The sequence below is a fragment of the Erithacus rubecula genome, assembly GCF_903797595.1.
Source record: "Erithacus rubecula genome assembly, chromosome: 17".
Lineage (NCBI taxonomy): Eukaryota > Metazoa > Chordata > Aves > Passeriformes > Muscicapidae > Erithacus > Erithacus rubecula.
The window spans coordinates 5,704,313-5,729,581 of NC_136669.1; the positions used below are offsets into that span (position 1 = coordinate 5,704,313).

Consider the following 25,269-nt stretch of genomic DNA (forward strand, 5'->3'; position numbering starts at 1 on the left):
TCCTGCAGCCTCAGCCAGCCCAGCTCAACCAAATCCATGCAGTCATGGTGCCATTATGGGATTTTGGCCACCCCAGCTCACATTTCACCAGCCCTTGGTGCAGGTGCAGGTCCTGTCTGCTGCCCAGGGGCTGGAGCTGTCACTGAGCTGTGGGTGGTGGCTCAGAGAAATGGACCCTCCTCGAGCCCTTACCCAGAGAGAATGGTTACAGAATCACAGAACAGTTCAGGCTGCAAGGGACCTCCAAGCTCATCTCATTCCAACCCTGCTGCCATGGCAGGGAACCTTCCATAGACCAGGCAGCTCCAATCCCCACCCAACCCAGCACTGAATGTTCTGTCCCACATCAGCACAGCTCAGCAGCTGGATGCACAAAGATCCAAGGAGAAGCATTTCCCAAACACAGAGCAGCTCCTTCTTCAGCTGAGCCCACAGAACAGCATCCCCAAACTCAGGAGAACGGGGCTGTAACCCCAAAATTGCTCCCCCAGCACCACCAGTGACACTCCACAGCTCCCAGTGCAGACTTACCTGGCAACCCCAAGGTGTGTCCCCATGAGAAGGTGTATTTGGGCTCCACTGAGAGGGAAATGGGAAGCAGGAGGCAAGGAGACAGAGCTGGTTCCAAATGTTTCACTCTTTATTGGAAGTTTCACATGCCACCAGCGTACATGAAAGTTGCACATTCAGAATTTGACTCACCACGAGGACAAAGGGCTGGATGCAAACACAAGAGTCCAACGAGTGCAGGGACAGAGGGGCCCAGCCCAGCAGCTGCAGGGATCTGTGGCCAGGCTGGCACCCTGATGGCACCTGGGGTGTCAGACCAACCCCCAGTGTCAGAACCACCTCCCTTTGCCATCTCCAGGCTCGTGAGCCGGGTTTTCTCTCCCAGTGTGGCACTGCTCCCTCTCAATGAGCTAAACAAGCATTTTTGGTAACATCTCTACCAGAACTGAGGGTGTTTGGAGACCAACTGCCCATTTAATGCTTTCCTGAATTCCCCTTTCTATCAATGCCAGCAGTTTTTACAAGGAGAAACAATTTCCACCCGCTGTTTAGAGGGAGAGACGACAGAAATAGGGACTCTTACACTGACATTTTATTTTCAAAGAAAGTTTTGATAGAAAAACATTTTCCCCAGCAGCCTTGGGCAGGGAGTTGCAGCTTCCACTTCAAAGGACAAACTTCAAAAACAAATCCAGTGTCCTAATGGTTTTGTGCTACATTACTTAATTGTCATACAGCTAATTAGCAATGCCTGATTTCACATTCTCTGTACATAGATGAAGTTCACAAAAGAAGGGGCTACTTAAAAGAATAAATAAAACAAGGCACCAGGCAGCCAGGCTCCGACAACATTAACATAAAACGTTACACTTCACCATTTAAAAAACTGAAATAAAACCCCCATCATGATTAAACCTATATTGATCTGCCTTCCTTCAGATCTCAGAGCTTTGGATCTCTGCAAGGAAGGGGGGAGAACACAACATGGCAAGCGGGGGCTTAGCCTGTGCCTCTGTGTATGTATTTCACCAGCGAGCAGCAGAGATCTTTAAAATTCTAATTATTTCCCTATCACCAAGTAAGATGGGGATCAATAGATGGAACAGACTGACCCCTTTCCTCGAGTGTCAGGGGGAAATTAAAAAAAAAGAAAGGGGAGGGCGAACGGAGAGCGTCAGAGGTCAATGCCACAAAACAATAGATATTGATGTCTCCATTCATTTCAAACAGCGGAAAGGTCAATGCCTCCCCTGCTTCATGTTTTATGGCTGAAATCCTGCTGCTAACAGCAACAATGTTAGTAGTCAGACCTCATCCATCCTTTTTTATTATTATGATTATTTCTAACCAGGTTAGCCATTTTGAAAATTTGACGAAAGCTGGGAGCAGCAGTGGGGGGCTGGGTAGGAGGAGAAGAGGGGAAGCTGCCCTGGAAATTAATGGAAGGGATGGTTTCCATTAGTTTTCAAGTCTCCCTGTCCCCCTACCTGTGCCCCAGTTTGTCCCTCACTGCCCCCTAAAAAATGAAAAGGGCCTGAGGCAACATCCCTTCACTATTAATCATTATTCCCTGTACAACATCCCAATTGGTTTCTATGGAAATGATTCTCCTGCTGGAGTAGCCCGGCTGCCTGCGCATCTCAAAGAGGCAGGAGAGCTGCAGTGCAAGGAGATGGGCTCTGCAACACCCAGCACAGCTCCTGCACTGCTCTGCCAGCCTTGGCTGGACACTGCTGGGACCAGACAAGAGGGAATTGCATCCCCCTTGGCCAGGTGAAACAACCCTCTTGCACTGGTTCACTCCACCAGAGGGAAAGTCCCAAATTTCTACGGCCCTATCCTAAAAAAGCACTGCTGGAAGAAAGCACCCAGCACCTCACAGGGGCAGCCTCACACCTGTCATGGTCCCAGAACTGCCACAGCTCTGAACACCAGTGAGGGGATGGGTCCTCTGCTCTCAGGATCCCACACACCAGCAGAGGAGGGATGGGAATTACAGGGAGTGGGGTTGTGGCTCTGCTGCTCTCAGTCCACGCAGCCCCAGGTCTGCCCTCTGCTCCCCAGACAGCAGCTCCTCACCTGGGGAGCCTCCCCCCATTCCACAAGTGAGGAAACAGCCAAGCCTCACAGTGTGTGCCTGGTGTCCAGAGTGAGACTCCTCTCACTCCCACCTTCTCCTTCTCCCTGAGAGAGAAGTGACCACAGTCAGGTCTCTCCTGAAGGGAGAGACTGTCACCACACAGCCCCATCTCTAAACACTGCAGTGGATACACTGCCATCTCCAAGAGACCATGAAATCAGCTTTGCAAACAGCTGAGGAAGCAATCCTTTAACCTCCACTCCTAAGAAAACCACAGACAACTTAGTCCCTCTGAATTCCCAACTCCAGTGTCACTCCAGACCCTCCCAGCCTGCAGGAATCAAATGCCACTTTGGCAAACAAGACTGTGGACATGAGCAGAGCAGCAAACTACATCGAGTTTTACACAAGAACAGTACCTGTCCCAGAATATCCTTCTCCCACAGAACCACAGACACCTTGGTGGTGGTCAGAGCAAAGATTTCTGCTGCAGTTCCCAAAGATTGGAGGTCTGCTTTGGAAGGCAGCAAGGAACAGGCCAGCAGGGACTGGGATCCTGCAGAAGCAGTCCCTGTGAGAAGGGCACCTTCTGGAACTGAATTCATTTGTTTTAGACAATGGACAGCAGCATCAGCAGGCTCAGACATCACCTCCTTAAATGCTCACTGATAGCAGGAGGGGGATTTCTGGGGAGATGGGGACAGAAAAGGAGGGGGGATTTTATATTAAATAAAATCCAGGGGCAGAACACCCCTCTCTCTGCTCCCTTCTCTTGCTCTACAGCTGCCTGCTGGAGCCTGAGTGCTGAGTGGGCTCCGAGTCCCATCCACTGCTCTGCTCAGAACATATGGAGCTGTGTTTAATAGCCCAGCTCTGCCAATTGGGTACTATTAGGGTGGGTTCTTTTCCCAGTGTAAATGTTGCAGAATATAAATTGTAATTAACACCGATGCCAAAATAGCACTTAGAGAAAATAAGCACATTATTAACATCTGGTGAATCCTGCCTGGAGTGCAAAAGCAGCGGAAATTCTCACTCACCATAAGAGGATTTGTAGTAGAGATATCAAGCACTAGCCTGGAGTTGGGGTGGAAGGAGATTTTAGTTCTTCATTACTATTTGGGATGCTACCTTTATCACCTGTGGGTGACCTCTCCTGGTTATAATTGGCAGCATCATCAGGAGCTGTGACCCTCTTGTATGAATACAGATGCCCAAACATCATATCCCTGGCAACAGAATAACAGTGCAATAAAACATCCCTGGCTGCTGCTCCCATCAGCAGGACACAGGCAGGTGGAGATGGATGTGCCAAACCAAGTGTACAGCACCTTCCATCAGGTGACTGCAACCCCAAGAGCAAAGGTTTAACACCAGAACCAAGCAGCAGCTGGTGCTGCACACCAGTGCCCCCAGCCCAGGTTTTCCAGAGGAACAGGAGGAGGTGAGCTGGCAGCAGTGCCAAGCTCTGGCTGAGGCCACAGAGTGTTTATGCAGGGGAAATCCCCACTGAGGGTGGGAATGGCCTCACTCCAACCAAACATCAGGATTCCTTCACAGGACTGAACAGGTCCCCTAAGGCACCAGAGCTGCCTCCACACCCACGGCCTTCCCTCTGCCCTGAGGCCAGAGGCACAAGCAGGACAAAGCAACTGTGCCAGTGCTTCAAACAAGGAGGAGGAAGCAAACACCCTCTGCCCAGTCCTCAATAGTTATCCTAGAAGAAAACACGGACAAAAACCAGGCAGAGCTGAAATTGGCCTGAACTGGACAGAGCAACAGCTTGTGTTCCTGCCAAAAAGCACATCTGATGTGCTGAAGAGAGGGAGAGAAGAGAGGGAGAAGGGGATCCAAACAGGTGAGTAATCTGACAAGAGGTAGAAAGAACAACCTCATCAGGGAGAGTGGGAGAGAAAACAGTGGCAGAGAAGGGCAGCAGCTCCTCACACTCAGCTGCACGGAGCTGGAGCTGAGGCAGAGCCTCAAACACTGAGCCCAGAGCTCAGCTGCAGCATTCCCAGGGGAGCAGGAGCTGGCCTCACCATCCTGCTGCCAGCTGCACTCCAGAGGCTGTGCTGGCCCCCTGGCCTGACAGGGGAAGACAGCAAACCACCAGGGACTGGTCTCAGCAAGGCACAGACCTGTGCTAGCACAGCCTGACACTTACCTGCTCTTTACTGCAACCCCTCTGAGCACAAGGGTTATCACAGCCTGGCTCAAGATTTACACCTGTGGGACAGAATTCCAGGCAGGCTCACACGTGGCTGATGGGAAAGTAAGGACAGAAAGTCCTTCAGGGCTGGAAGATGCATTTTGTCCTCAAATCTACCCCACCAGACCAGGCTTCCTATGAACACTGAGGGCAGAAAATGCTGACAAGGAGATGGGCACATCATCTTTGGACAACTCTGGGCCTCCCCAGAAAAGCAGAGCTCAACACATTCAGGATCTGGGTGAAGTTAGACAGCTCTGGTCAGCAGCTGCTTTGCAGAAGACAGACCTGGTATGCTACCAAGGAAAATTCTGCCACCCAGACATGTAGCTCCAGGAATTTGTAACTTGGCTTTTGGTACAGCTGTCTGATGCTTTTAAAAGTGCTCAGTAAATAAGGCAATATGAAAGTGATCCAGACCACTACTGATGCCTGAGGAAGTCCTGTGGAGCAGAGAAGTTGACTGAAATCACACTGTGAAAATACTTCATAACATCTCTAAAATTAGCATGAGCTCAAGGCATGGGATATAAGGACAGAACTGGAACACTACATTCCCATCTACACTGCAAGACAGACTGCATATAAATCAGATCTGAGCCTCAACTTATTCACTGTAGGCACCATCTACCCTAGGACAATAATTTCCAGAAGAGCTGAGAACTTCTTCCACCAGACCAATGGAAACTCCATCAGCAGGAACATATCATGGTCAAGGTGTTAATGACCATAATTTGTTATTAAAAAAGAGTCCTTGTGGTACTTCTCAATCAAAAAAAAAAAAAAAATCCTTTAAATATCTGTGACTGCACGTGTGTGACTACAAATGCCTATTTGTAACATAGAAAAGATGTGATGCACTTCAATTGAGCAACACATTTTTGTGCCTCTGAGCTGGCCTAGGCTTTCTACTTTGCCAAAAACAGACTGAAGCAAAGAATGATTTCCACCAAAACCACAAAGCACACTGCCAACATACACAGGGACCCTTGGGACAGACACCAGGGGACACAGGGGAAAGAGCATCGAGTCAGTTTCTCTTACCTTTTACTTCAATAACAAAAATTATTCATATTAACCGCAAGGAAACACTCATCAGATTCCACAAGCCTTTGAGACAGGCTTTTCAGATGCAAGCACTATCCAATAGATGTTACCCCACTGCAAAGAACCAGCTTTTTTTATTTTGCAATTGCACCTGTTTGAAGTGATTGTACAGCATCCAGTGAGGTGGCCAGGAGCTGAGGAAGGGAAATCCAGGCCAACAAGAAGCTGCTCCATGGGTTCACAATGACTTGTCCCTTCCATGCTGTGACAGTCACCACCACAAATTGGGAGGTTCCTCAGCCACTCTGCTTTTAAACAAGGTAATTTCATCCAGGTGCCTCATGGGGACATCTCTGATGACCTCTGTCAAGTCCTCGTGAAGCAGAGGGAAAATGACGACGTTCAATGCAGGACGTTCTGCCTGGAAACTAAATCAGACACAGGTTATTAGCCAAGGAAAAATACCAATTCTCCAGTGCAAGGGAAGGGGATGGCCTGGGTATCCATCATGCAGGATGGGGGCAAGGAAGGGTTGCTCAGAGGAGGCAGGAGGGGAACTCCAGGTCTCCCACTCTTCCCTCTCTGTGTCAGCAGGGAGTTCAGGCTGGCTTTGCACCCCTTTGCAGTGAGTCTGCTAAGCTGGCACAAGCCCAAATTGCACCTAAAATCGGCAGGGAGGAAGAAGTTTTTTTAAAAATTAATAAAGAATAAATCAAGACACGTAGGTATTCTTAGAGGATCAGAGATCCCAAGAGCTCTGCCCAAGCTGGGCAAGGTGCTCAGTGATAACAATTTAAACCACCTGCAAACCAGAGGCAAGTTGCAGAGCCATTAGGAAAATCAGGCCAGAGCAATGTCAGGCATTCCCTGGGGGCTGAGCCTGGGATTATCACTTCAGGCTGGGTTGTTCTGCATGCAGAGTCTACACTCTGCAATTAGAGCATAGGCAAGTTTAGAAAGCTCAGATGTGCAGATAAGCATTTAAGTGTGCTCACACTCACACACTGCAGCCTTCTTTTTAATCCAGGCTGCAGAGCAAAGGAAGAGATTTGCAAAAGTTAAAGCCATTAAACAATGTAGAAAGAACCGTACAGAAAAAGCCCAAGTGCCCAGCAGCAAGAACTTTACATGACAGCAACCTGTGAGGAAGAGAAATGGTGTTACTCAGTGCAGTGTAAAAAGAAATCAGTCTTTTAAAGCTGAGTTGGGGGGGGTAAAATTGTAGCATAATTACCCTTAAGAGATACACCTCAAAATGAAAAAGATTTGTGATTCCTGGTCCTATGCCACCAAGGTGTTTCCCCTGAAGGGTGTGACAAGGACCAGTTCATTGTCACTCACAAGGAGGCAGAGTCACACTGGCAGCACCAGCCCCTGGAGGCTGAACCAAGCTGTGCTGGGTCCAAAGAGAAGCTCTCAGCTCAACAAACTTAGACAGGTGTGTCTGGAAGGTTCCCAGCCCATCTCTAACTCTGAACAGCCAGATTTCTGTCAAACAGTGAGGAAAGGCTGGAATTCCAGCTGCTGGAAACAGACAGGAAAATCCCAGGTAGCAATACAGCCAGCTGAAGAAAGCAACACGAGAGAATGGCATTTCCTGGGAGACAGAAAGGACATGCCCATCCACAAACGATTTGGAGTAGAGCTGCCAAAAACACAGCAGAGAAACTTCCATTCCCAGGCTGGCTGCTCAGTGTTGGTGTGTTGAATTAATTTGCCTGAACCTAAGTAGCTGCAGGAATAAGAGTTTCCAGCAACAGAACTACCTGGGGCAATTTTCTATCTCTCTGCATCACAGACCTGCCCTTCATGCCTCATGCCTAAGGGCTGGCAGAAAAGGACACGGCTCCCCCAGTAGATCTGGGGGCTTGTGTCAGAGCTGTGCAGCTTCTTATTCCACAGCACTGCCCTCAAGAAATCAACCAGCAAATAAGTGCTGATCTGGGAGGCAGCTGGTAAAGTCTGCAGTGAAATCACATAAAATACAGCCAAATGTCTCTTTGATAGTCCCTGCTCTGCCTCAGCTCTTCATGTTTCTTATCCAACACCACAGTCCTGCAGAGAAAATCATGTTAATAGACCAAGTTTACTCAAGTTCAGCAAAGGAAGAAACTGCCATCTCCCCAAGGGAAAGAAACTGCTTCCTTCTTTGTATATAGACTCTCCCAAATTGGACCTGAGTGCTGCCTTCTAACCATGTACAAAATTGTAGTTTATAAGCAGCCTTTACATGTAGCTATAAAAACAAGAACCCAGACAAGTTTACATGATGAACTGCCACAGAGACAAGTGAAAAACCCCAACGCAGTAAGTGCCCCTCCTAAAGAGGCTGGGTTTATACCAGGGGTTTGAACTTGATCTTAAAATAAGAGAAAAAAAAAGAAAGCTTTGTGATTTTCTCCCCCTCCAACAGGAAACTGTATGTTACTGCAAACCTTGTAAATTCCATACCCCAGCAAGTTGACGCCGAAGAATTCTTTCCATGTACAATTTGCGTGATTTAAGGAAAAAAAAAAAAATCAAATGCACATGGTTCACTATTATTCTCAGTTAAATGTGCGTGCAAAGCCTCTCCTTTAACTGCCAGTTAAAAAACACCCTGATTTTAACGAGCAGCTGTCATAATGTTAAACTGGGATTAGCAGTTCCCAAAAGCAGCCTCCCTCTGCAATCCCTGCTCCTTTAGTCCTTCCCCGGAAGGCAATTCCTTTCTTCATACACCTGTCCAGGTGGGCTAGATTAAGTGAGAGGCACTTAGAGCACTACTTTGAAAGGCCCCAGGCATGGGGAGGAGATAACAAGAAGGGGAAGAGAGTAAGTTAATGAGTTGCAGAACAGCTCCTGTAATCTTCTTGAGGGCTCTTTCCTCATTCCACACCTGGATGGACTTCAAACTCCATCCACCTCTGCAAACGCATGGCTTGTAAAATTAAAACCCGAAGGACAGAAGGATGTTGACCTGGGGAGACAAAAGAGCTGCAGTTTCAGACATGAAGCCCTGCTTTTTTTTTTGGTGTTTTTTTTTTTTTTTTTCCAAGGGAAAAAAGCCAAGGATATGCTTGCCTGCTCTCTCCTACAAAACCTCCAGACTAAACTCATCATGATTAATTAAATGAAAGCAAGTTTTCTAGGCAACTGACTAGCAGTCCCTTCAAAATAGATTCTTTAATCAGAAACAACCACTGGGATAACAAAGAAAACACCTCCCTCCTCCCACCACGTATATTTTCCAGCATAACCTCTGGTCCAGCAGAATGAACACCAAACCAACAACCCAGCAGGAATTTCCACAAGGAGCTTTCTGAAGTGTCCTCATGTGGATGTGGACACAGAGCAGACCCGGCCTCAGCAGCTGGCTGGAATCATCCACAGAGCTGGGAAATGAATGGTGAAACACACCCTGTGTCACAAATTCCTGCTGCCATCAGCAGAGGTACAGTATCTCCCTGCTCTTAGATCTTGATCTGGTTGTATGTGGATGAAAGGGTTAATGATGCTTTGCTATTTGTCTCCAGAATTCTCCCAGAGCAGGTGTGGACTGGACTCAGTAAGGTTATTTTCAAGTGAACAGCTTGGTAAATAGCCTAACACTATGCTCTCAATTACTTCCAACCACTGTGGCAGGATCCAATATGTAGGTCAGGGACAAAGTCAAAAAGAAAGAGAAAAAGTCTAAAGCAAGGCTGCACTTTGATCAGATTTCCTCGATTTTAGCAAGACAAAAGAGTCCCTCCCTGGAATGCAGTTATCTCCTGGCAAACATTGACATGCCTCTCCAGAGAGGACAGTGAGTCCCCAGGAGATTCCACCTGCTGATAGATCCAAAGGGTAGCCCAAAGCCATGGGGAATCTCACCAGCCAGCCTGGAAAAATGGATTATACCCCCTCTGCACCACAGACCCTGGAAGGTGACAGCTCTCTGCATTAGGTGCTGCTCAAACCTTGTAAGGAAATGATAAGGCAGTATTTGGTGCTGGAGAATGTTCTTCCCCTTGAGATTTCCACAGAAACCCAAGGAAAGTCCTAATCCAAATCAGAAATTTCAGCACATCCCACTTCCCAGAGGCTGGCAAGCAGGACCGAGGGCTGGCAATGAGGGATAATTAAACACTGCCAACAAAAGCAGCACACAGCAGATGAAGTGAGGAAATACAGTGTATCAGGAATGGATCAAGGGCAGATCTCTGACCTCCACAAACCAAGCTGAGCTTATGGAAAAAGAAGCTCTAGAAGAGAGGAAGGAAGGAAATGAGATTTGGGGGAACAGAGCACAGCAGGGACAGAGCAGATGTGGACTCTGGTTGGCACAACTCTCACAAATGCAAACCAGTCTCTGCTGCAGTCACACACCTTCTCCCCTCTCTATTTTGACCTTCCCCACAGGCTGATGAGCTGGTTTTGGAGAGGCAGAAGTTTCTCAAGAGCAGAGGTTTCAAACCAACTCACTTTCTGCCCTGTATGCAGCTCTCTCACCCACATGCACAAAGCCCTGTTAATCCTCTGCAAGGCCCAGCCTGTTTTTACTGGAAGACTTGCTCACACCTCGAAGTTCAAATGTGGCATCTGTCCTGAAAGCTTCAGCCAGCATACCTGAGCCAGCCTGGAAACTCCCTTCCTGCAGCATGGCATGGAGGAATGGAGGAAGTGCCAGGACAAGCTGGAGCAGCTGGCAGCAGCATGACCCAACATACACACACACTTTCCTCATCTTCTCAGGGAAGGCCAGGCAAACACTTAAGATTTGTTCCACTGGCCGTGCCCTGACCTCAGGGCCAGAGAGCTGCAAATCTCTCCCTGCTTACAGTGATTGCCAAAGAAGCTTCTGCAGAGCATCTTCCAAAGATTTGGACTTGCCAAAGAAACTATAGGTGGGATTCTCCCAGGCCCCTTCCCTTAGGAGCAGGGAGAACCTTGACTCCCACTCATCCCCCAGAAGCTTCCCAGGGGGGTCCAAACCCTCTCCACACTGACTCTAAAGCAGATCCCTTCTCCAGTGCCACTCTCCCTTCCAGCCCTGCCAAAGTGCCAGTGCTGAGCAGACTTTATTTCCAAACCTCAGAAATGGACTTGAGAAGTTCCCCAGGAAAGATGTTCAGATTCCTCTGGCTGCTCTTAACTCCACAAGATGAGTTAGTGTTTTCCTTTAGGGGTATCTTCCATCCCTTCATGTCTACATAGACCAACCAACATTCTCCCAAAGCTGCTGATTTTTCCACACTAAGCCACTCCAACCTGAGACCAAGGGGTGTAGATGGGACTCTGGAAATCACTCACACACATCACTGCCAACTCTCCCATTATCCTGAATGCAGCTTCTTCCTTTGCCACTGCGTTGAGCCACAGGGAAGGAGCAATAACACATCAGACTCATCCCGAGCCCAGGCAAATTACATCTCTCTGCTGTGGTTTCCCTGTAAGGCATGAATGGCACTCTGCTACTTCTCCTGTGAACTGAGGCTTGGATCAAACACGCCTGCAGACTGAGCTTCCGACGTTATTTTGCCAGCTGAACTCTGCATCACTCAAATGTGACCGGACAATTAGAGGGGGAGGGAGTAAGAGCCCAAAGAGCGATGCCAGAGCGCCCAGGACACGTCCTAGGGGAGTGCTCTGCCAGAGCAAGCTGAAAGTTATTTCCTAATCTCTTCCACAAATTAAAAAGCTACTGCAATAACTGCTCAATTAGATTTATTTTACTATGGAAATGCTTTAAAGCTGCAGTTAATGCTTCCGTTCAGCCTTTTACACCCTCATGAAGAGAAAGCACGACAGTGCTATTCCAATATTATTTCTCAGCCAAGAGAGAGAGGACAATCCTTGAAAGTTATTTCATGCACAAACCAATCTGCCTGCTGAGGAAGGTTTCAGAACTGAATTCCTTTCAAAACACATGAGCTGGCAGTTAAAACGAGGCATTTGGGTCAGCCACAGGAATGCATTTAAAGAAGGGGTTTTGTGAGTACCCCCAAAAGAAGATAAATTAATATGGCAAACTGGGGATGGTCCCACAAGCCCTGCTGGCTTGTAAAGTATTTAAACCCACCCATAAACAACACCCCTGGTAAAAGCAAAGGTGTCTGGGCCACACCTCATGCATTCAACCTTTGCCAAGCCCGCCAAGGAATCCTTGGGCAACGCAAACCGACAAGGATGCAGCTTGTTATTCAGCCCGTGACAGAATGATTCAGGGGTTTCCAAGAGCAGGAAACCAAACAGACAATGAAAGCTTGAGCAGGATGCTAATGATTCACTACACCAGCCTGGTGATATATTAAGTCCTCTGCAATCCCACTTGTGCAGGGCTGGAGCCCTCACACACCGGGGCTGGCAGGGCGGGATCAGCAGCTCTGGGAGCAGGAAAGCCAGCAGTGTACAGACATGGGCTTCTGCAAGGTCAGAAGGAATAAAAGGTGCTGAAGGGATGTAAAACCAGCTTGAAAATCTCAAAAAAGCCCTAGGTGCTCACAGCAGCTTTTTGCAGTGTTGGGTGGGCAGCAGTTGGGTGGGCAGTGTGGGAGTGACGGTGCAGGACCGGGCTGAATTCAGAGATGATCCTGCAATCACTTACTGCACCCAGAGCCCCCTCTAAGAGTAAAAGGGAACCCCAAAAGGGATTTTATGAGGCTGAGACCACAATGAGAATCCAGGCAAGCAGAATTCTGCAGGGATATCCAGGGCAAGGGGGAATACTTAGCCCTGAGGTGAGCAAAAATTCCTCTGTGATAACTCAGTCCTGTGCTAAATGCCAGGAGAGGGACTGGCTCGCTCAGCATTTTCCAATACTCAATTTCAGCCCTGTGCTCCCACCTGGAAGCCTGTTTCTGCAACTGAATCCCAGGAGGCTGCTTCAATCCCTTCAGAAAGCTCACAGCTCTCACAGCCACACAGGGCCACTGGAATCAGCAGTTTAAGAAAAAGGGAATATCCAGCCAAGAGTTACACATTAAAAAGGACAATAACAAGTAAGGGTAAATTTAGGTAATGCTATAGAAGAGTGAACAGGAAGATCTAATTTAGGCTGAAAGATCTTCCTAGAAAGTGGCAGGATTCTTATGAAAGTCACTTCAAAACAAGCAGTCCTAATACCTGACACAAGCACAAGTCAGGGTAAGTTTCTGTTTCTCTTCCTCTGAGTTTGAATCCCCAGAACAGTGAGATTGTCCTAAATGAAAAAAAATTCTCTGCACTTTCCTAGCACTGGTTAACCCAAGAGTGACCTGAGTCACAGAATGACAGAATTGTTTAGGGTGGAAAAACCCTCTAAGACCAAGCCCAACCATTCCCCCAGCACTACCATGGTCACCACTGAATCATGCCCCCAGTGCCAAATCCTCATGGCTTTTAAATCCCTCCAGGGATGGAGACTCCACCACTGCCCTGGGCAGCTTTTGCCAATGCTTGAGAACCTTTTTGGTGAATAAATTGTTCCTAATATCCAATCTAAACCTTCCCTGGCACACCTTGAGGCCATTTCCTCTTGTCCTGTCCCTTGTTCCCTGACACAGGGTCCAACATCCCCCTGGCTGCACCCTCCTGTCAGGGAGTTATGGAAAGAGAAGGGTCCCCTTGAGCATCCTTTCTCCAGACTAAACATCTTCAGCTCCCTCAAATTCTTCCCATGGATTTGTGCTCCAGACCCTTCCCCAGCTCCATTCCCTTCTCTGGACACACTCCAGACCCTCGATGTCCTTCCTGAAGTGGTGGCCCAGAACTGAACCTGGGATTCAAGGTGTGGCCTCACCAGTGCTGAGCTGCTCAGGTGCTTTGCAAAGGAACCAGTGTGGATGGGGCAGAGAGCTCAGAGAGAACTGCCATGTCCCCACCCCAACCCCACAGCTCTGGGGGGATCCTGCTCCACAACCCCACACAGCCCAGCCCTCTGCACCATCTCCCAACAGCTCTCAGACTCCAGGAATTCACAACAGCACTTCTGGGAGATGTGAGCAGCTGAGCCAGCTGCCCACCCAGCACCCCAAAACACACACCAGCTGTACCACCCTTGGATTCCATTTCTATAAATCACAGCTCACCTCCATGCCTTGACACTTTCACCCTTTTTTATGAAGAATCCCTAATGATGCTATGTTCTCAGAGGTTTTTTGTTTTGCTTTGGGGTTTTTAAAATTCGTTTGTTTGTTTTTATTGTAGCTTTCTTGATCTTTTTCCAAGGTGTTTTTCCAAGGACTTTTCACTGGCTTGTATTGTCTGGTGTTGTAGAGTCCTTGAAATCACTACAATGATAGGAGCTATCTAAACACTTCAGCTAAAACCGACAAAATTCTAAAGGCACATAGTGAAAAACAAAAATCTGTCCTTGAAGCCAAGGGGATATTTGCCAGAGCATTTCCCACCCCTTCTCCCAGCCTGTTTTCTGATGGCAAGGAAAGCACCAGGAAAGCAACTTCTCCTGCACATTTGTGAAGTGCCCTCTAAGCACACCGTGTAGCTGTGCAAGGCTGAAGTCATCCAAATTCCTTGCCCGCAGGATTTTTGGGGCAGACACATAGCAGCATACAAATACAATTCTTTAGCATGCAGCCCTTGGTGAACGGTGGGACCTTCCATGGGTCACAGCTCCATCTACTGACTCTTCCACAAAATAACACTGTGCAAAAGATGGGGAAAGCTCCTGGGGAGGCTCATCCCCTTGGACCTGCCTTTGCACACACGGGGCTGTGCAGGAATTTAGAAACAGTCTCAGCACAGCAGCTCAGCCCTAAATGGCAAAGCATATTTACCTTTTCTGCAAAGAAGCCTTGGCACAGCAGCAGCTCTGGGCTCATGCCTGAACCTCCAACCACAGGGGCCTCAAATTGTGGTGTTTTAGTGTTTGTGGAATTAATGCTGCAGTGGTTTGAACAGGAGAGTTATTTAAACAGGGACAACACGTGCTTGGAGCTGAGCACTACAGCAAAGTTTGGGTCCAAGCACAAAATGGAAAACATTGTGTTCATTGGATCTGCTGCTATCTGAAGTGTGGCAGCAGCTGAGCACCATGTGATGGGGAAAAAAATGTCAATTTACACAGAAACTGAGACTAGACCAACATCACATGTGAAACCTGAGGAAGATCAGGGCAGTGGATATGGATCACTCAAGCCACATTCCCACTCTAACCAGTATGCCCTTCTTATGTGCAGAGAATGTCTCTGAAGCATAAAGGAGCTCCCCCCTCCTATTCACACTGAAGGAAAAAGAATAAAGAAAAACACTGCAATGATTTATCTGCCCAGAGGGAAACAATCTTTACAGTCTTTTTCTACAGCTCAGAGGAGACCTTGCCCTTGCAAGCCTCCTGTTTGCTGATGAGGCTCCAGATGAGCCCTGTTCTGCTTATTGTGTTTCATTGCAAAAGAGCCAGAACTGAATCACAGGCTTTTCATGACTCAAATACATGAATTAGTTTGTCCCAAATAGCAGCAAACTTCAACTAGAAACTGCTCACCAGAAAGCTGGACACCACAGGGCCTGGTTCAAAGCTGTCACAAGACTAAGAGACATGAGAACAACCTCTTTTCAGGCCAGTGGAACAGAAACACATAACACTAACCTCCTTTTACAGTAAAAAGGGAAAGTTTGAGAAGCAGTTCAGGCTTTAAGCCATTGCTGTGATGCAGCAGATTTAATTCCCAAGCTCCCATCACCACACCCTGTATATTCACCATCTTCCAGTACAATTCCACAGCTGAAATCAGTCTGCTCTCCCCACATAGGTTCTGGCCTCTTCTGTTACCCAAACCCTCCTGTGCATCCCCACTTGAAAAAGGACTGCCCTGCACTATATTTCATTTTCAAGCCCTCTCAGCTCTATCTTCTGCAGCCAACTCCTGATACATGCTCAACCCTGGGTCCTTCCCATGCCTACTCACATTTCCTCTCTTTTTTAGAGGCATTTGGAGAATGTGAACCCCTTTGGCCCCATCTTGTTTTTCAAAACTATTCCTCAGCCTAAACAACAGCATCACCACAGTCCTAAAACAGGAGCTCTGACACTCAGTGGGACCTGAGGAATATGGAGCAATTGCCCCAGCTCAGGGAAGGGAGTAAAGGTTGGAGGTTCCTTCTCTCACCTCCTCCTTCCCACCCACCCACTCCCCATGTTTTACACACAGCATGTCCACACATTCCAAACAAACAGAAAAACAATAAGCATAAATCACCTCATTTCATTCTGGCAACAAGGATAGACAACTTCCAACTTGCTGCCTGGTGAAAAACTTGGATTAAAGAGACACCAGCTGCACACTCTTCGAGGGAGCCATGCTGTGTGAATTGCAGCCTTACCCACAGGTTTAAGCTCACACACAGATTTCACTGCACATCCCTCTGCCTTGGAGTAGCAGACAAAATGCAGTCAAGAGCAAGTCAATTCCTGACCCCATCCCAAGGCACATTTGTGCAAGGATGAGAATGGAATTGCTGGAGAAGTCACGTGGTTAAAGACTCGCTGAGGGCTCGTGGAAGACTCCAGGCTTTGCTTACACATCATTTTCTGTATTTTGTTTCTTCCATTTTATTGCTAGAGACAGTTGCATGAGAACAGGATCTTTGTTGCTTAGGAGAGCATCTGCTCCCACTGCTTATCCTCCTCCTGAAGTCATAATCTTGTGTGACATCAAAATCGTTTCCAGAGCCACCAATTACAATGTCACAGAGGATTATGACTTCAGGTGTAGAATTTGCAGTGGGAGCAGATGCTCTCTTCAGCAAAAAAACCCACAAAACCCAACCTTCAAAAAAACCCCTGTTTTCATACACACGTCTCTATTAATAAAATACAAAAGAAGAAAATAAGTTTGACAGCCAGAACTGTAGCTAAATATAAAAATAGTTTTTAACATTTCCACGAGGCACCAGCTGCTCTTTGGAAAGTTCCCAGGGTTTAGATTATAAAGAGGCAGAGAATTTAGTGAGAATCACTCCATGACAGAGAAAAAGGGAAAAAAGACTGCAGAATGGTGTATTTCTGCTCAGAAAGTGGATATGAAAATTTTGAGCAGCGCTGCAATGGCACCTCAGAAGGGAGGGAAAACAAAAAACAGGAACTGCAGATTTCTGGTTCTTTCTAAGGATCCCCAAAGCACAACTGAAATTAACCCAGTAATGTTTTCACAGATATGAAACCCTGTGTAAAACAAACTCAAAGAATCCTTGTCGCATCACAAGGAATTTACTCAGATGCTTCCAACAATCCCTCTCCCAGAAGGACAGAGGCTTTCAGAGGCAGCAACAATCTCAGGAGCAGTTTGGTAGGGAGCTAATATAGTCACAGCCTTCTCTGGATTTGATCCACGGAAACAAGCCAAGTGTAATAAGTTAGTTTGAAGCTGGAGGAAGGCTGTGGGGGGAGGAGCACCCTTTAGGATGCACTAATAACGCCATGTGATTTGAAATTTTTATTAGAGCTTAACAGGGCACAGCAACAGTAGGTGACAAAGAAAACAGACCGAAGGCGGGGAAATAGCCTCATAGAAAAAAAGATAATAATGGAAAGTCTGCTGCATGGGAAATATTTTGTAAGATGACTGCCATTATTAGAAGATTTCCAAATGCCAAGCATAATTAAAAGCTCTCCTTTCAAATGCAGTTCACGGCTCACACACAAACGTTTCCCACCACGTGAGCCTCAGAACGCTGCAAGGGGCCAAGCAAAATGCCTTTAAGAACTGCCAAACGTGCAAAGGCAGTTTGTACCAATTCTCCCCCCTCACAAGCCCTCCGAAGAAAAAACCCTTCACAACAACCCTTTAAAGGCTTTGAATTGCGCTGCCAGGGGATTATCAGTAAGTGACATTTACAAGTGATTAGAGGACAGAGAATTATCTTAGTCACTTGTGGGAAAGGAGGAAAGCTTCAAGGTCAAATCTCTCAGTACTTAAAATGTCGGCAGATGTTTTGTTTACACAAAAAGTGTCGTTTGATTTATGATGGAGCTTCGCATCCAGAACTACAACTCGGCCAGAGGAACTGCAGAGAACACGGGTGGGAATGGAATCAAAAATTCATAAAATACCTTCAAATACTTCACTGATTCACTCTTATTAAAGTAAGAGGCTGGCTTATGTGCCAAACAGTTACACACTACCTATCAGCTCCTTGGAACAAGAGCTCCAAAGCCATATAAACCTTGGCAAGCCAGCGAATGGAGATAAATCTCCAACAGCTCCAGAAATCCCACATCCACCCCTTCCCGCACTCACCTCCGCACAATGGACTGCTGGAGATTTTTGCAAACGGTGAGAGGCTCTCCCATAAACATGTGGCACATGATGACCTCAAGGCAGCTGGCCATGAATGACATCACTGCGTCAGACTGCAGAGTCCCGCTCCGGGAGACGATGCAGAGGCGCTGGAGAGAGGAGCAGTGACTCAGTGCCTGGAAGAACTGGGCACCCGCACAGAAGTACGGCTGTTCCAGCCTGCAGGAACAAACAAAAACAACTCAGTGGGCAATTCGTGCCTGGGGTGCTCACAGACAAGAGGGAAAGGCATGGCACATTCATGGGGGGATGGCAAGTGGATGGAGCAGTGCCTCTGACCCTGAAGGACAGGGGTGCAAAGAGGCAGAAAGTCCCTAAACTGCAGAATTTTGGCACCCACAGGGAGTAATCCTGGTTTTGCAAGTTTCCCACAAAGTATGGTGGTAAGACAAGCCTTTGGGTCTAAGCAGCAAATCCATTCTGGTATTAAAAGCACAGCCTGGCTTCTGTAGGAGACATCCACCAAGCAGGTGGTGTGGATTTAGGGACCTTCTGCTCCAGTGTACAAACACTGCCCAAACTGGTCATATCTTCAGTTTGCTGCCTGGGGAGAAGCAGGTGTGAAAATACACAATGCACACAGGCTGATGCAAAACTGGGGCCAGCACAGTGACCACAACCAGCCCTGGCAAAGGATCAGAGCTACTGCTCTCCCACAGGAAAAACAACCATCACCAACCCAACCTTTACCTTAAACACCTGGCTCAGGGAAGAGAGACACAATCCTCTATCACAGAGATCCAAGAGGACAATAAAATGACACAGTGAAGTCTCACCTGGCCAACAAGGGGTCTGTGTTTTAACCAGCAGCATGAGAGGGTGACTCCCTCACAGAACCAGCCTGCAGGGAGCTGATCCTGCTCGAGGCCCGTGGCACCAGGAGAACTCATCTGCTTAGTGCAGATTTACTACAGGCTGCAGAGAGCTTGGGAATCTCAGTCATTGGGTCAGGAAAGCCAAGAGCTCCAAGAAGGTTAATCCATTAGGTGATAACAAGCTGTCCAGCCCAACTTGATCTGGGTAATCTCTGCATAGGCTTTGGAGTACGCAGGAGTATCTCAGCAACTTAATCCTGCTAATTGATAAATTCTGTTTCAGTCTCAGCCTGTGACTGCTATAAGGTGGCATTGCCTGAAGAGATCCTAAGAGCCTATCTGCACTTTGGGTAATAAGTTAAAAATTTATATTAAGAGAACGGGCAGCCTTTTCAATTTTTCGACATCATTATTGGGGCACTGTAAATTTAGGTCAAAAAGCAAGGAATCTCCAGGATCCAGGTTTCCAGGTGAATCTCCGGGACACACCAGCCACACCTGCAATACCGCCCTGCACTCGCTAGATGGCAATGTTGCTTTGGAATAGCCCCTTAAACCAACAGCCTGGAAAACTGGGAAGGGAGTAAGGATGGAAACAGCAGAGAATTAGCCAAATCTAAAGGAAACTAGGTTATCAGGAGGACATTCTGATTTCTAAAACCATCTTAAACCAATATAAAACCTTAGACTTTACTCAGGGAAGAAGAGTGACAGCTTCCACCCAAATGTACTACAAAAAAAAAAACCTCTTCCAGCCTTTATTCCAGGCTCTGGCTGTCTCCCATGTCTGTCACTCTTGGCCTCCATTTCAAAGCCTCAGGAAGCTACAGGGCCTAGGATGAGCAAAGCAACACTGCATATCCAAGGCTCCTTCCCCAGCCCTCAGTTCCTCCATGGCTATTTGCTCTCCTCAAGGTTAAAGACACATCCATGTAACACAAGACCTTGAGCAATCAAATTCCCAGCAGCTGCCAGCCCTTGGATGAGAGACCAGCACACTCCTCCCCCATTTAAAATGGGAAGTGGTGGGAAATGAAAACCCTCCTGAGGTGTTTTAGCCCCCCTGGCTCCCCTCACTATTGCAGTGGATCAGGGACAGGCACACAAGCAGCAGTCTCAGGTGATGAGCAGTAATTTCAGCCACAATAACAGAACTGTGACCTTGTTGTCTCAACTGCACAACACTTTGGAGCTTTGTGAACAAAGGGGGACAATGACACTGCCAGGTTGTGCAGTTTCACTGAAACAGGCTGGTTTTGAAAAAAAAAAAAAAAAAGAATAAAAAACCCATCTCTCTAAAGTGATAACATTTGTGTTCATATGGACTAGTGCAAGGACACCACCAGAGTTTCCTTTCACAAGCTCATTTTGGGTACCATGAAGCTCCTTTGTGCACTCTTTAGGATCAGACCCTTGGTAGGATCCCTTAAATCCTACCAGGAGAGGAACACCAACAGGACAAACTCTAAATTTAGAATGTTTTCAGCACATTATAAAGGAAATAAATAAAAAATAAAGAGGCAAGATTTTCATACAAACTCAAGGCAGACAAGTATCTCACTGGGAAACCCAAAGAAAACTCTAAATTATCTGGACAGTATAGGAGTCTATTCCTTCCTGGAAATTTAAGAGGTGTGCATCTACACAAAGCCAAAAAGTCAGCAAAGGCACATAGTATTTAACCAGCCCTGACAAGCTGCTAGCTCCCAAATAAGCAGCATGCACTCTTATCTAAAAGGAAGGCTGTCAGCACTTTTTGCTCCTAAAACACTGGTTAAAGGGCATATCCTGAGCCCTCAAAGACAACATGCAGTGCCTTCCTATTGTCCATAAGTCAGGAAGGAAAATACCCAGTTTTCAAGCCATTGCAGCTACTCTGGACCGGAACACTTTTAATAGTAACCACAATAAACCACAAATCACATTTCTGGAGATCCACAAACAAAACAGGAGATGTTCAAGGGCAGCCCCTCACCTGAGATCTCTCAAACACCTGCAGTGTTTCAGCATGTCCATGAGAGCAGACATATAGACCACCTTGCCCATCATGCCCAGGTTGGCCAAGGAAAGAGTCCGCAGGTGCTGGCACTGCAGCCCAATGCTGACGAGCCCAGAGCCCGTGAGGATATTTGGCAGCTGTGCTAAGGTGAGGCTCTGCAGGTAAGTCAATTGGCTAATGGCAGCCACCTCTGAATCCCCCACGCTCTGTGCCCGGACACAGGGAGGCAACGAGTTCCGAATTGCTGGCTCGTTGCGGGGCATGGCAGAGGAGAAACTGGACCCAATTATCTCCAAGGTTTCCAAAAATCTGAGGCTTCCCATCAGAGCCCAAAACACTGAGGACTCGATCTTCTGATTTGCCTGGTCCCCCAAGTTCCTCGGATATGTCGGTATCCCAATCCGAACTTTCTTTCCAAATGTTTGGGGCACCAAATTAGGTGTGGTGGGAGGCTTCTCCACGCTTGCAGCAACATCTGTGATGGAGCAAACTGGTAGTGCTAATGAGAGCAGGTGCTTTAGCCTGGACAGGAGCTGGCACAGGTGGTTCCCTATGCTTTCAGAGCTGTGATGGTGAGCTGCAGAGAGGTTCAGGTGTCTCAGGTTGCAGCAAGACACTACCAGGCATTCCAAAATGCTGCTGTCAATGTCATCTTCAGCCTTCCGAAACAAGGACTCTGGGGCTAGGCAGTGAACACAGCCACTGAGATTCAAACTGGTCAGGCTCTTAAGATCCTTCCCACCATTAATGATCCTCTGGATCAGGTGCCCACCAGATAAGGTGCATCGGCTAAAGCTGAAGTAGAAAGGGTTGTTGAACTTCAAGTGTTGCAGGAGCCCAGAGCCGTTAATCCAGGCTTTGGGCAGTTGTAAAGCATCCAGACGTACATTTCGGGCCATGGAGTCCAGGAGGTTTTTGGTGGCTCCCGTCTCCGCAAAGCTGCCGGGGGCAGAGATGAGGAAGGCGTGGAGGTTCTCAGGTGTCCGATCACTCAGCACTGCCAAGTACAGCCTCACCACCTCCTGGTTGACATAGCCAGGAGCCAGCCTGGCGTAGAAGATGCGCAGGTTCTGGTAATGGGGCACGTTGCTCTCGCCCACCATCAGCTGCCCAGACAGCATAAACCCCTCCCGCGAGCGGTCGAGGATCTCAAAGTAGAGCAGCAGCTTCTCCAGGCTGGTGCAGCACGGGACGACGCCGTACGAGGGCGTGTAGAGCGTTTGCTTCAGCTCCGAGACGCGGCTGAGCGTGGCCTTGCACTCGCTGCTGAGCTGGCTGGCGTCGAAGCCCGGGGTGACGTCGATGGCCAGCGAGCGCAGGTGCTGCAGCGAGGACAGCATCCTGGAGAGGCGCAGCGAGGTGACGGGGCACCCCGACAGGCTCAGCTTCACCAGGTTCTTGCAGCGTGTGACGTGGTCGATGGTGGAGCTGGGCAGCCAGTAGCAGCCGGCCATGTTCAGCTGGTAGATCTCCTTCCCGATGTCCCTCATCAGCTGCTTCACTTTGTCTTTGTTTACCTGCAGCCAAACAAAACCACATCCAGTGAGAGATGCGGCAAGGGTGGGCACTGACCCAGTTTCCCGGCTGGAGGTGGGGATAAGAGTGGTTGGTGCTTGGATTCTGGGGCTCATCCAAAGGTTTGGGATGGCAGCACAGCCTAAATTATCACACTGCTGGCAGCTCAGTCTGCCATGCTTTGGACTCTTAATACACTTCCTTTTGCTTCTGCAGTTCTGCATTACACACTGTGCAGCAACTGAGAGTGGAAGGGAAAACCACCTCCATTTTCTACCAGCAAAGCTATTTCAGCAGAAATGACTATGTGCAGAAACTCAAATTGAAAGAAGAATGCTTCCATTCTTCTTAATTCCATTTCTTCTTTTGGAAATGAGCATAGGCTGCTCACTGAGCCCCTGCCTGACACAGTTCTCATTGATAGATCACCCTTCCTTCCCAAGGTTTATTTTTGCACACAATTTCTGGCTTTGATGACTGCATGCCTGACAGCAACATGCACAAGATATTTTTGCACAACAACACAGAAAACATATTTTGAGAAAATGGTAACTTTACACAACCATAGTTAGAAATGGAAGGTCATGTTTACTTTAATTTCAGCTTCCAGAAATATGGAGAAATTAAGTTTTCACTGACTGTATTTTATATAACTAAGGGAGCACAGAGCTGTTCTAACAAGGCATTCTGGAAAATAAATGCTTTTATCAAACAGCTTATCATGTATTTGATTTCAGACTTCAGGAGCAGTCTATTTATGCACATACACATTGGAAAGTTCTACTCCTTGGCATTGTTTTTCAGAAGTCAGTTTTGTCTTCACAGCTAGCAGAAGAAGCAAGCTACTCTCCCCACCTTATAGTCCTTATGAAGCAGAACTGTATGTGTTAGACTCTTGTCAAGGCAAAGTGTTGCGAGTTTCCTGCAGGTTCTCCTGACATTCAGGACCAGGTCTGTGCAAGGGACATAGCTGAGGATGTGCAGAAGGATCTCATCTGAGAATTCCATCAAGTTGACTCCATTGCTTTCCTCCTCACTCTCCTCACTTACGACCTCCTGGTAGGGAAAAATAAAATACAAAAAAAAAAAAAAAAGGACAGGAAAATATGGAGGTAACATTCACACAAAACAATGGTACTTCCACTCGGTCTTTCACTGCTGGCTAACATTTCCATTCATTCTACTTACTTTGCAACTGGAAAAGTGACTGTCCATGTTCCTTTCCTAAATATATCACAGCAATCTCTCATCCTTCTTCCCGGCGCCTCCCGTTTCACTAACCTTAAGAGTTACATAACCATGCACATACACAAGCATATACGGCTGTATATGTGTGTTTACACATACAGACACACACCAACACTGCAGTCCAACATCACCCACAGCTCTTGTGCAACCCTCTCCCACCGTAACGGCGAAAGCACAGCCCAAACCGGCACTAACGCCAGGGCAGCTCCTGAGGGCCGGCGGGGCTGCTGCACCTCACGGCCCCTGCGAGCGCCCCGGGACACCGGGCGAGGGCCGTTCCCGAGCCCGGCCGCCGCCCCGAGCGCCCCGGGCTCCCCCAGCCCCGGTTACCGCTGGCTGCGGAGGGGAAGCGGGGGCGAGCCGAGCCCCACAGGCCCCGACTCACCTCTCCGCAGCGGAACATGGCGGCCCCGCGGTCCTGCCGCAGCCGCCGCCGCAGCCGCCACCGCCTCGCCGGGCCCCGCTGGCAGCGGCCGCCCGCGTCCCGGGCTCGCTGCCGCCGGCCCGGCCGCCTCACGGCTCTTCCGGCGCGGCCATGACCCGGTTCCGCGGCAGCGCCCGCCTCCCCTCCGCCATCTTGAGCGCGGCGCGGCCGCGGCGCGGCGCCATCTTGAGGGGGCGCCGCCATGGTGGGAGTGGCGGGTCCGTGCAGTCGGAAATGCCGGGATCGTCCGCGTTGGGAGAGAGCGCTGGGCTCGTCGGGTCTAATCTTGGACCGAACACCACCGAACAGAGCGCTGAGCGCCATGTCCAGGCTTTTCTTAAGCACCTCCAGGGGACGGTGACTCGTCCACCCGCCCAGCCATCCCCTTACAATACCTGACAGCCCTTTCTGTGGAGCAATGGTTCCTTCTGTCCAGCCTGACCCTCCCCTGGCACAGCTTCGCACCATTTCCTCTGATCCTGTTTCTCCCTGGAAGCAGAGCCTGACCCCCATCTCACCCAACCTCCTGCCAGGGAGTTGTGGAGAACAAGGAGATCCCCCGATGCTCCTTTTCTCCAGGCTGAGCCCCCCCAGCTCCCTCAGCTGCTCATGACCCTTCCTCAGCCCCTTCCCTTCCCTGGACACGCTCCAGTGCCTCAATGGCCTTTTTGGATTGAGGGACCTGAAGCTGGACACAGCACTTGTGTGTGTGGCCTCCCAGCTGTGAGTACAGGGACAAAATCACTGCCCTGACCCTGCTGGTCACACTACAGAATATAGAATGGTTTGGCTTGGAATTTATTATATTATCTCGTTCCATCCCACTTCCACAGGCAGGACCACCTTCTCCTATTCCAGGTTGCCCCAAGCCCTGTCCAACCTTGGACACTTCCAGGGATTGAACAGCCACAGCTTCTCTGTGCCAGGGTCTCCCCAGCCTCACAGGGAAGGATTTCTTCCCAATATCCCCATCCTACCCTTCAGTGATGTGCAGAGAGCCCTGCAGGACCAACCAGGGCTGCTGCGGCCATCGCACACAGCCATGTGCAGGGGGAGCAGCTGGTCCAGCAGTGGAGCTCCACAAAGCTCCCACCCCAAATCTCAAGTACAGACAGGACCAGAGCGCTGGAATTTCCAGTTACGTGTATGCTTCAGGAAT

The 25,269-nt window shown here is 48.5% G+C and overlaps 1 protein-coding gene across 3 annotated transcripts; it reads right to left on the bottom strand.

Annotated features, from left to right (window-relative positions):
- Positions 1-1,080: 1,080 nt before the first annotated feature.
- On the bottom strand, positions 1,081-24,374 carry FBXL18 (F-box and leucine rich repeat protein 18). Of its 3 annotated transcripts, XM_079320581.1 has the most exons (6): positions 24,072-24,370; positions 23,294-23,494; positions 20,900-22,440; positions 18,050-18,268; positions 6,942-6,988; positions 6,115-6,277 (listed from the first exon to the last, which is right to left on the bottom strand). In XM_079320581.1, exons 1-6 carry the CDS (start codon positions 24,312-24,314, stop codon positions 6,252-6,254), a joined length of 2,277 nt encoding a protein of 758 aa, XP_079176707.1. In that variant the 5' UTR covers positions 24,315-24,370; the 3' UTR covers positions 6,115-6,251. The 3 variants fall into 3 exon arrangements, with proteins under 3 accessions (XP_079176705.1, XP_079176707.1, XP_079176706.1); XM_079320579.1 differs by lacking the exon at positions 6,942-6,988 and having other exon boundaries at positions 1,081-6,277; positions 24,072-24,359; XM_079320580.1 differs by lacking the exons at positions 6,115-6,277; positions 6,942-6,988 and adding an exon at positions 16,583-17,816 and having other exon boundaries at positions 24,072-24,374.
- Between the last annotated feature and the right edge of the window lie 895 nt (positions 24,375-25,269).